The sequence below is a fragment of the Sycon ciliatum genome, chromosome 13 (genome assembly GCF_964019385.1).
Source record: "Sycon ciliatum chromosome 13, ocSycCili1.1, whole genome shotgun sequence".
In the NCBI taxonomy this organism is placed as follows: Eukaryota; Metazoa; Porifera; class Calcarea; order Leucosolenida; family Sycettidae; genus Sycon; species Sycon ciliatum.
The window spans coordinates 18,545,531-18,558,230 of NC_088655.1; the positions used below are offsets into that span (position 1 = coordinate 18,545,531).

At 48.3% G+C, this 12,700-nt stretch overlaps 1 protein-coding gene across 1 annotated transcript; it reads left to right on the forward strand.

Annotated features, from left to right (window-relative positions):
- The first annotated feature begins 3,522 nt into the window (after nucleotides 1–3,522).
- On the forward strand, nucleotides 3,523–7,740 carry LOC135829245 (uncharacterized protein K02A2.6-like). Its single transcript, XM_065341648.1, has one exon. The coding sequence runs from the start codon at nucleotides 3,523–3,525 to the stop codon at nucleotides 7,738–7,740; it is 4,218 nt and encodes a 1,405-aa protein (XP_065197720.1).
- The last annotated feature ends 4,960 nt before the right edge of the window (nucleotides 7,741–12,700 follow it).

Below are 12,700 nucleotides of genomic sequence, written 5' to 3' on the forward strand. Positions count from 1 at the left end.
TTGTTACTACATATTTCGAAGTAATCAGATCATGCCGTAACATTGAGCGGCACTGCATAATGGTACTGATGTTCTTCAACAATCAGCTCTAGCACATGTTGGATACGCACACCTACAGCCTTCTAACTTGGAAGTTTATAATTCATGGTACACTCTGGCAAGGTAAGTTCGGACCTGATTGGAAATTTCTATTCCCGTAGCTATGCAGAAGACGTTACTTCAGTAACGTCTGGCGCTAGCCAGGGTCCACGCAGCTTTAATTTGGTATTTGTTTGTTTGTGTGTTTGTTTGTTTGTTTGTTTGTGTCACGCCTGGCGCTATCCGTATCTGACGGCAAAAAAGCATAGGATGTTATAAATTTTTCAATTCTCCTTTTTTCAGGCATATCCTGGTATTCGAACCCGCACTATCGCCCTACATGCATTCCCCCATACACTTCGCATTCATACCCATTCTTCCAAGTTGCTTCACGTTAATCTTGCGTTTGAAAGCCGTATTTGAATATTGCGGGCAGCTAGACGGTGTCGTATTACCCTCAAAGATGGCTGGCCACAATGCATATTCAAATAGGGCTTTCAAATGCAAGATCACAATGTGAAACAACTTGGAAGAATTAGTATGTATGCGAAGTGTATCGGGGGCTGCATGCAGGGCGCGCGATAGTGCGGGTTCGAATCCCAGGTTTTAAAAAAAGGATTTTTTTAAAGAAAACATCCCTATGCTTTTTTTTGTCTAGGTCATCAAGGCAAAAAAGCATAGCGCAGGGCCCTGAGCTTCCAAGCTCTCTCGTTTCCATTGCTATCCGGTTCGGCCTCATTTCCTCTGTGCTGCGCTGACGAGTCCACAAAGGACGAAACAGTTCTGTCCGCAGATTGAGTATTTCGCTCCTGCTCTTGTAGCAGTTGAGCACTCTTGCGTGGGGTAGTGCCTTTGCTGTTTGCGTTATGCAGAGCTCACTGACTTGTCAGTTTGAGCACTCTGGCAAGGTACGTTCGGACCTGATTGGAAATTTTTATTTTCATTGCTATCCGGTTCGGCCTCATTTCCTCTATGCTGCGCTGACGAGTCCACAAAGAACGAAACAGTTCTGTCCGCAGATTGAGTATTTCGCTCCTGCTCTTGTAGCAGTTGAGCACTCTTGCGTGGGGTAGTGCCTTTGCTGTTTGCGTTATGCAGAGCTCACTGACTTGTCAGTTTGAGCACTCTTGCAAGGTACGTTCGGACCTGATTGGAAATTTTTATTTCCATTGCTATCCGGTTTGGCCTCATTTCCTCTGTGCTGCGCTGACGAGTCCACAAAGGACGAAACAGTTCTGTCCGCAGATTGAGTAATTCATGGTACATGTAATGACATTTGTTAGGTGTTTCAAGCCTTTTTTACGTGCAAAAATACCATTTTTACCAATGATAGAAATGCAACTAAAATCCAAAACAATTTTAAAATGTAAAGAATTCAAAGCAAATGAAAAAAACCTCAAGAAAAATGGAAAGCACTCAAAGCAAATGAAAAGAACCGAAAGCAAATGAAAAGAACCCAATTAAAGAAAAGAACCCAACCAGCCGCACACGGAGCACACAAGACGCAACAGCTTAAATATGTAAAATTCCTCAAAAAACGTATAAATGAAATCCATAAATTTAGATCGAAACTGGAGCCTCCGACACAGCTAGTGCAGCAGGCGAAGCAGAACCACGGGACGTGCGAACAGTTTCCTGCAACCTCGGAGACACATAATACAAGACCTAAGTAGCGAGAAAGACAACTTACATCGAACATTCTTTGCTGCCAGAAGAGCGGCCACCCTTCCGTACAATGCTGATGCCGCCTTCCCCATCCCTCCACTTGCCGACATCACCACTGGAACGAAAGATGCCTGCTCCACGTTCCTGACACGTTCCTCATAATGTCGGTTTCTTCTTCTCGTGGCGTTGATACACAGCGGTACGTGGTGCAGATCGATTTGAGCGAGCATATGGATTTAACACCCGACCATCAAGAAGGATTCGCTCAAATCGACTGCCCCACAAACCACTGGCAGCCACATCCAGTCGTGCATCGTTCTCTACATTAGCAGTAGAGATACCTCAACTGCTCGCCAGTAAGCGGCTGCAGAACAGGTTCAATGGAGACATTGGAGCACACCTGATCCAACAACTGGGCAGTTGTGTCCCGGATAGCGTTGTGTCTTATCGAGGGGAGCCTCCATGCGGACACGAAAGCCAGTGCGACGCATTGCCTTCGGGGCCACAGGAGCATTGGAATGGCAGCCTTGCAGGTGTCCACCCATACTGGAGGCACAACCCATCCCAAACCTCCTGCTTGCTGAGACTAAAGCCATACTTCCTCAATGGGCGACACGTTAGCTAGTTCGACGATCCCTTCTCACGTGCAACTTCAATACTGTTGCGCAGGACCTCGGAGGAAGTGCTCATCACCGCCTCCATCCCAGCAAATTGTGCCCGCCGTATCGCCGCCCTGACGTCAGCCTTAGCCTGACTGATTAAAGTCAAGGCCCTTCCGAGGGTCCTCTCTCCAGCCAAAATTCTGTTGGTGAGCGACTCTGTGATGCGGGTGGAAGAAGCAAACTGTGCGCCCAAGGTCTTTGGATTGAAGAGGCCCACATGAAATGACATAGGAGGGGTGGAAGGGTGCGGGCACGAAGAGAAGCCCAAGCCGAAAGTCGCAGTTGTGAAGGACTTTCTTCCTTCTTCATGTATGTCGATGACAATACCAGAAACGCCATTGGACAATACGGTCATACCACCATACAAAACATCTGGTGTGTTTTTGTTCTTCACCAGCATAACACAAGTCATGCTGAGTAAACACACCCAGGGCTTCAGGGACTCGCATGATACCTGCTGGCAGTTGCAGCATGTGAGCACTCCGCCGTCAAAGTCGTGTAGTATAGTGGGTACTTTGATAGAGTCTGGTCGAGATATTATTGACAGCAGAGTCCAGCGCGCCAGTAGGTTCAGCATATTCAGCAATCAACTGGGCTCATCATAAGGCATGCATCGACTTGCCTTCTTGTACAGGGTTAGTCAGGCAGATGTTGCCCTGTACTGTCAGAAGAAGAACCATTCACATTGCAGGACATTGATGTATATGGCATACTCCCGTATATGGTGCAACTCCCGCACCCCGTATGCACCCGCCTAGAGCTCCTGCTTCCATATGCGCTCGTACACACTTTCCTTGGTGTTCGTACACACTTCCCTTTTGTGTTCGCACACTGCTTGGAATGTTGTTCTTCGTTTGTTGTCCTCCTTGCTAGTTGTGAATAAACTCTATCTGACACCACATGGCGCAGTGAACATTTCGTCCTGTAGTTTCCATTCTGTCCACACCAACCTAGTTTGTAGTGTCTTACCTGGCCCAGTAGCAGTGTAGCACTCCGTTGGATTTGGATTAGATTACCCTGCAGTTAGTTTGTTAGTTCGTTTTAGATAGGAGTGTTGTTCAATTTATTTCGTAGGACGTAGTCGTGTGAGCTGTCACAACGAGCATTTGTGATCAGCATGGCGAGCAGCGATCCCGCAGCACCTTCTGGTAATGGAGTGCCTGACGTCGCCACGCTCCTGCAGCTCCTGACAACTCAGGCACAGGCGTCTGCACTGCGAGATCAACAGTTTCAGACCCTGATGGAAAGGATGTCCAACCAGACCAGTACTAGTTCTACAACCCCACCCGCACCCAAGTCTGTGTCCGCAGAACGACCAGTATTGTTATCTACTGCCACAATGGCAGAATTTACCGCTTGGGAGGAGGCCTGGCGTGACTATGCGCAATGCCAATGTCTCGCCAGCCACGACCGCCATACACGTATGTCAGCGTTCCGCCAGGCCCTAGATGAGGACCTGCGCCGTTTCATCCGAGAGGGCATTATCGCCTTCCCGGAAGACGCTGACATTGCTGATGCCATCCCGGTCCTCCAGCAGTACATCCGGCGGCAGAGGAACCCGCTGCTCGACCGAATCGAATTTTACAAGAGACGGCAGCAGCGTGGGGAATCATTTGACTCCTTTTATACGGCCCTCCGTGAACTGTTTCACGCGTGTGACTTTTCTGGGTGTTCAGTATGTCATAACTGCAACCAGGCGATGTGCAACCCCTGCAAGGCAGGCCTGTTGAAATTCAACAACGACATACTACGTGACCGCATTGTGACAGGTGTATTTGAGGACGACGTGCGTCACAAGCTGCTGGCCCTCCAGAACTTGGATCTGGAGGCAACCGTGAAGCTCTGCCGTGCTGAGGAAGCAGCCTGCCAAACTTCCTCTGGCATTCCCTCCAGTGGTCACGTGCACGCAACTAAGAAATCATCTTATAAACAGCAGAAGGCGAGCCGGCCCGCACCTGTGAAGTCTACACCAGACAAGCCCGCAGGTGACAAGTGTCTCAGCTGTGGTCGCAGCCCCCACACCAAAGGCACATGTCCTGCGAAGTCACGCAAATGTAACGGATGTCAACGTGTCGGACATTTCCAGTCCATGTGCCCGCACAAAGGCACACCAACAGCATCCGGCAAAGTCGGCCAACTTAAGTTGCAACGTGCCTCTGTTCGACATGGTCTAGAACTCAGTGTCCACACGCAGCTCAACACAGAACCGACCGCCGAAGCCATGACATGGATTCCAGACACCGGCAGCGATGTTGACGCCATTGGGCCAGCACATCTTTCCCAGCTAGGTGGCTTCCCTGAGAACCTTGCCGTCGATTCCGACACTGTTTCAGCAGCAAACGGCACCTCTCTGGTTAGCCTGGGAAAGATTTCTGCCACGCTCTCCATTGGCTCAGCCCAGCACACCACGGTACTTCATGTGTATGAAGACCTTGATGAGGCGTTGCTGTCATGCCAATCTCTCCGTGCTCTTGGCATTCTCCCTGAGTCCTGGCCGCGGATTTCCCGTGTGAAATCCGAACCCAGTAGTGCAGACATTGCTGATGTTAAGGCTCAGCTGATGCAAGAGTTTGCTGATGTATTTGACGATTCCCAATTGAAGCCCATGGCTGGTCCTCCCATGGAGATAAAGCTTCAATCTGACGCCACACCAACTCGTGTTAATGGTGCCCGCGCAATCCCATTCGCATTCCGAGACCAGATAAAATCTCAACTGGACGATATGGTGATCAATGGAATTATTGAGCCAGTCACTGAACCGTCAGACTGGTGCCACCCGATCGTCATCGCAGATAAGAAGTCTTCTAACGAGAAGCGCCTCACCGTTGATTTGCGTAAACTCAACGACCAAGTCTGCCGACCAACACACCCAGCTCGTACTCCGCGTGACGCCGTGACAGCTATTGGTAAAGCCCGTTTCTTCACCACACTCGACGCTCGTCATGGGTACTGGCAAATACCCCTGTCCGACGACTCGAAGCCGCTCACGACATTCATCACGCCCTGGGGTCGGTATCGCTATTGCCGCAACCCTCAAGGTCTGTCCTCAGCAGGTGACGAATTCAACTGCCGCACAGACGCAGCATTTGACCGCCTCGCTAACTTCGTCAAAGTCGTTGATGACGGCCTAGTACATGACGTCGATTTTCAAGACCACGTCACCCACGTTCGTGACGTCCTTCACCGTGCCCGTGAGCATCACATTACGCTCAGCCCACACAAGTTTGTATTCGGCGCTAGTGAAGTACAGTTCTGCGGATTCGTCATCAATGCTGATGGTTATGCCGTTGATGGTAGCAAGACATCTGCCATTCACCAGTTCGAAGTGCCCTGCAACCGCACTGACCTCCGCTCATTCTTCGGTTTGGTCAACCAATGCAGCGACTTCACACCGCGCATTGCTGAACTAAGTGAGCCGCTTCGCCCACTCCTGAAAACCAGCAATGAGTTCGCCTGGGATCAGCAGCACACCATAGCATTCGAAGCCGTCAAAGCCATCCTGACTGAGTCACCAGTGTTAGCTTTCTTCCAGCATGGCAAGCCTCTCCGTCTCGAGACTGATGCATCTGTGAAGAATGGCCTCGGATTTGCCCTATGGCAACAGCATGATGACCAGCAATGGCACCTCATCCAGTGTGGAAGTCGTTTCTTATCTGACGCTGAAACAAGGTACGCTGTAATCGAGCTCGAGTGCCTCGCAGTCGTCTGGGCAGTGCACGAGTGCCGCTTGTATCTATCTGGTGCACAGTTCTCACTAATCACCGACCATCGTCCGCTTGTTCCGATTATCAACAGCTACACCCTTGACCAGATTGAGAACTCTCGTCTACTCCGATTGATCATGAAACTTCGTCCGTATCAAGTGAAAGCATCGTGGCGTAAGGGTTCAGAGCACGTATTCGCAGACGCCCTCTCACGACATCCTGTATCAATCCCGACTAGTGATGATGAACTTGGAGAAGATCCAGCACTGTCCTGCCGCAGTATCCGTATATGTCTACTCCAAGATGGTCCCCAGAGTCTCCAGTTCGCTAAGCTCCGTGCCGCAGCAGCATCTGATCCTGACTACCAGATGCTACTCGGGTATATCCAGAACGGATTTCCCTCAGCACAAAAGCAGCTGCCCGAGCCTCTTTGTGCGTATTGGAACGTGCGTGAACATTTGTCCACCGACAATGGCATAGTCCTGAAAGGTCTACGCATAGTCGTCCCAGCCTCTCTGCGTGCGTCAACGCTGATCGACCTTCACGCAGCCCACCAAGGTCTGACCCGTACCAAACGACGTGCCCGTCAGACCGTGTATTGGCCCGGAATGAACAGTGAGTTAGACACGCTAGTCCGCAGCTGTGATGCATGCCGTGAATTTCAGCCGTCTCAGTCTGCCGAACCGCCCATTTCTGACCGCAAGCCCACTTTGCCATTCGAAAGTGTTAGTGCTGACCTTTTCAGTTGCCAAGGTTGCGAGTATTTGGTATTCGTCGACCGCTTAACCGGATGGCCATGCATAGCCAAGCTTGGTCACTCAGCCACATCAGCTGACGTCATCCGTCATTTCCGCAGGTGGTTCCCAGACGTAGGCGTACCACAGGTCATTTCAACGGACGGCGGTCCTCAGTTTGCGTCTCACAGATTTGCTGAATTTTGCGAGCGCTGGGGAATCCGTCATATCAAGTCGTCCCCTCACTACCCACAGTCGAACGGACATGCGGAGGCAGCCGTGAAGGCAATGAAGTACCTGGTGGAAAAGACTACCAATGGTGGTAATCTAGACACCGACGCCTTTCAGCGTGGCCTTCTCGAGTGGCGCAATACTCCTGGCACTTCGGGAAAGAGTCCTGCCCAGTTACTGTATGGTCGCCCACTCGTCTCCTTCGTTCTCGCCCAATGGAGCCAGTTCGACTCCCACTGGCAAGACACCGCATCTGACATGGATGATGTTGATCGCGTAGACCAGCCTCCCAGTCAGCCTCACCGAGAGCTTCCCCACTTGTCTATCGGGACGCACGTTGACATTCAGCACCCGAAGACAAAACGGTGGTCTTCCCGCGGCGTTGTCATGGCTATCGGTGACCACCGCGACTACTACGTCAAGCTACCGAGTGGACGCGTATATTGGCGCAACCGTCGCTACCTCCGCCCGTACCGTCCTCCTACTCCAGCTTCAACAGCCATGCCTGCATCGTCTCCCGTACCCGACGCTGCACCACAAGCAGTCCCTGTGACTCAGTCGTCGCCACAGTCAACTGTTCAGGTACCACCTCGAACAAGCCAACGTCCCCGGCGACAGAATGTCCCCTTTAACATTATTTCAACGCGTGGACAATCGTACAATTAACACTCGCTCTGTTCAGTTGTTGATGTCCATTGTACCTATTCAATTGTCATTCCCATTGTTTCGCAGTTGAAAACCTTCATGTATATAATTTTTGCAATTATCCCTTTTGCAAGTCTGTTGGAAGTTGCTGCTGCTCCGCGACATGTCATTTGCTACGCACATGCAATTTTCACATTATTTTTTGTTGATTAGATAAACACTTGTACGTTTTTATCTTAGGAGGGGAATGATGTATATGGCATACTTCCGTATATGGTGCAACTCCCGCACCCCGTATGCACCCGCCTAGAGCTCCTGCTTCCATATGCGCTCGTACACACTTTCCTTGGTGTTCGTACACACTTCCCTTTTGTGTTCGCACACTGCTTGGAATGTTGTTCTTCGTTTGTTGTCCTCCTTGCTAGTTGTGAATAAACTCTATCTGACACCACAGACATCAGGAAGTTGATCCAGTTTTTCAGTCAGTCTGATACATCCTTAATCCACCTGCAAAATATGACGCTCATACGACTAGGTTCCCGAAGATTCCTACTCTGGGATGATAGTGTCAGATTACAGCCAGTTAGCATCAATTTCTCGGCACAGTCGTCCAGTACATGAAATACAGGACTGTCGCTGTCATTACTGCTGAGCAGGCTGAGCGGCAACATCTACAAATTTACACCATGGTACGACTCTACAACGCATACGTTCTTCCTATCCTCATATACAATATTGGCTGCGCAGGCCTCTCTATGGCATTGGAAGACTCCCTGGATAAGATCCATCGCAAGCAACTTTGGCATATGCTTGGTATCTTCTACTCTCGTGTCGTGTCGACTGACGACCTGTATGAGCTTGCTCACACTGAGCCAATATCCGCTATGGCAAAGCGAGCGAGATGGCGTCTGCTTGGACACATCCTACGCCAGCCATCATCCACACCAGGCAATCAAGTAATAATTGCATACGCATCACTGGAGGACGCTGTGAGGCACAGGGGGGGGGGGGGAGCTCCAAGGTCCTGTTTCGTCACCACCCTCCAGCAAGACGTTCACCGCCATCGCATTGAAGACGAGCCGGTACCTAGAAACCCTCAGAAGTTGCGCAGTTGACCGCAGAAGTGGAGTAACATTTGTTCTGCGGTGGTGTGAACACACATGACCGGCTGTGATTTTGGTGTGGACACACATGACCGAATGTGATGGTCAATGATTTCATTTCATTTATCTCATTTTATGGATTTGTTTTTAAGAAAGAGCTTTTCTGATGTGATGTATTGGAACTAATGTGAAATCTTCACCGTGATTGTTTTCGTCAAATATTATAATTATCTTCTCTTTTCGGTGGAGTGAACACACATGACCGGCTGTGATTTTGGTGTGGGCACACATGACCGACTGTGATGTTCAATGATTTCATTTCATTTATCTTAATTTGATTGAATTGTTTTTAGAAAGAGCTTTTCTGATGTGGTGTATTGGAACTAATGTGAAATCTTCACCGTGATTGTTTTCTTCAAATATTATATCTTCTCTTTTCTCTCTCTGCCGCGGTGCTTTTTGTTACTTCATTGGCGTGAGTTCCCTTTGGAACGTAGACGAGAATTATTATTATTATTATTATTATTATTATTATTATAAGCAAGCCGTGAATTTCTTACCATATTATGCAGGCACGTGGCCTCGAGCACACTGAGAACACGATCCTTTCGAAGGGGGGAGTAAATTTCCTGAAAAGAAGTGTCATCAATGCTGATAACAGTGGTGTCGATTTTGTAGCAGACAATTGATGTACTAAGTGTTATTCGAGAGTCCTAAAGGTGCTTTTTCCAACAAAACTTAACCGCGCGGGATGGGGCAGCATTTCCACCGTGCATACTCGCTTGTTTGTGTGTTTTCCTTTTTGTTACAAACACTTGTTGTTAGCTCGCCCATATTTGAAACACTCACACCCCTCATTGCTTTATCTTTTCCACGTACATGCACGTCTATATTACGTTCTCTTAACCTTTTCATCACATTGGAGACGATTTTCATTGATGATACATGTAGTTTGAATGCAATCGATAAGGTCATTTTATTCATGCATTCATATAAAAGCAACATACGCACAGTTCGCTCGGGCGAGTGATATGCGTCGGGTGTGACGCTTGAGTGCTAAATCCTCCACACTTGCGCTTGCAACATTCCTAGATCCTACAAAACAATAAAATAGTTGCACATTGTTCCTGTCACAATTCGCTGATTCAGTGCCATCCCAGGCCTGAAGGAAAACAACAATAATGCTAATTTTATACCCTTAACAGTATCAAAATTCCCTGCACGCACAGTTTCCACACCACTTGAGGCAGTCTACATATTCGTAGCGTATCTACTTCTCTTGGTTGTGTCCCCGTTTTTAAATGCTTGTAGCATTTATATACAATTCGCAGATAAATTTCTTCTAGGGCAATGCAAAGACTGTGAACTTTAAACATGGGAATTCTGTCCTGAAAGTAGTGAATAACATCGACACTTTCCTGGATGGTGATACGGCCGGCAAACGAACGGGAACGGGCTTCGCATCTTGGATCGACTCAAGTACTGCAGAAATGAACAGCGCGACAGGGTTACCCGTGACTGAGATAGTAGCTACAAGCACATTACAGTTCAGTCAGCCTACAAACACTTCAATGGCGACACAACTGGCATCCAGTTGTCCACCGATTTCCAACCTGGGAGGAGAGCAAAACTCTGGTCCGCCTGGCAGGGAGTCGTCTACCGTTCCAGATGCGTCTGTGCAGCAACGTGCCAGCATTAACCTAATACAGCCAGTCAATGATGCAATCATCCCTAGACCGGAACATTCATCGACAGAGCAACTTCCAAACTTCTTGCAATTACTGAAAAGTCTGGATGAAGAGGAAAGCAAGCTTGATGCTCTCACCTTACTGCAACAACCAACAAAGGCCATTGATCCTGAGTTATATTCTGCTGCTGGGTCCTTGTCGGGAGTGTGTTCATCCGGCTTGTGGCAAGTGAGAGATTCTGGTTCTGCCACCGGTTGTTATCCTTCACAGCCCCCCAAATCTTCTACCACTTCTACACTGGAACCAGCTTTCGAGCGATTACCAGACTTCTCGGAATTACTGAAAAGTATAGAGAAAGGGAACAGGAAGCTTGTCGCTAGACAGGCAACGCAGGAGACAGAATCAAATAGACGTGACGTCACATTACCAGGAACTATGCACATCACATCACAAACAGACTTTTGGTCTGAACATCCTGACACCGCAACCTCCTCCCAGTCGAAACCCAGTTCAGAGAAAGTACATCTCACTTACCCGAGTAACGATGCTTCTCCTTTAGCCGTTAGTACATCACAACGGCAACACCAAGAGGACGTTTACCTTGGGCGGAGAACAAGAGATCTCGGAACAATCACACTTTCCTCTCAATCCCATAGTAGTAACGTGCCTCCAGGACCATCTGCACTCACTAAGGTCTATAAAGAGTCTCCAGACTATAGCAGCTCCGCAGAATCATCGACACTTCGTTTGGACAATACCTCGACGTTCTCTGGTGATGTCAGAGGTACTTCACATTCAAGTATTGGCGTGTTCGCCGGCAACAAAGATATTGTCCCAGTGAATACTCCCTCCCACTGCAACGCCGAAGCTCCTTCTCCCAACAAAGCGTCTAGTTTATCGACTGATGATATGGAGAAGTTTTGCCAGTTGGTCGAGAAAACCAGGATTAGTAGACAGCTTACCCAAGAACAACTCGCATCTATACTTTGCGAATCATACCGTGCACCATTTCCAAAAACAAACATCTCTGTCCATAGATTTGAAAGAGGCAAGTTTAGTGCGGAGCAAATGTTAATATTGTACCCTATATTCAAAGAATGGATAGAAGGCGAACTCAGGAATGATCGTCCACGACGGAATATAAGTCCGGCAACATTTTCAAGACTTGGCAGACGTCGCAAGCGGCTTTCACACGACCAGTGTGTTATTCTGAGGCAGGAGTTTGGTCAAGATCCAAGGCCTTCTGAACAAAAAGAAATTGATTTGGCTTCCAGGTTTGGCCTACAGCAAGGAGTCATACGTGAGTGGTACATTAACCATCGCCGGAACGATAGGAGTCGCATTAAGAGTAGACTTACATCTCGCACTGAAGAATCCAAAGATGGCCATAACTAAACTGAAAAGGAGCCACGAAAAGACGAATGGAGAGATTTAAGATGATAAGTCCCAATGACAAAATTAATGCATGTCCTGTACCCGAAACATTGTAAGCTGTAATAGTATTAGTGACTTCTATTCCAAACACCCATTTAATGTTTAAACCACCATCTGTTTTTGCGTCCCTACATCAGAGAAAATGTTCCCAGTACATTGCTGGACGTTTTGTTCATTTTCAAACTTCATTCGATAGGTTCATATACCAGGAATATTTGAGCTCATATTCTCAAAAGTTTTCGTTTGTACAAGTAGCTTTAATCATTGTGTGACGGTGTCATGTCTCGACGCAGTTATAGAGTTAGAAATAGCCTAGTGTTCTAGTCTCATTACCCCTCTCGCAGTATGTTGTTGTTGTTGATTTTTATTTTATTTCGCAAGGCCAAACGGGCAATGGTGCCCAATTCTATGGAAGCGAATTCCAAAAGGGAGAGAGCTACGGGGGGAGAGAGAGAGAGAGAGAGAGAGAGAGAGAGAGAGAGAGAGAGAGAGAGAGAGAGAGAGAGAGAGGGAGGGAGGGAGGGAGGTGATAAACAATTTTGCAGTGTCAACATAGCAATTTTGCAGCGTCAATAGAGCGATTTTGAAGCGTCAACAGAGGGAAGACAAAGGGTTCATAAGTGCACAAGCACGCAGAGAAGAGTAAAAGACGTGGTGTGTGGACGGGAAAAGTCGGACAGAGCAGAGTCAGACAGGGACATGCTGACGCGCATTGCGTTGTGGTACAATTGACAGGACCTGGCTCTTCATGTCATT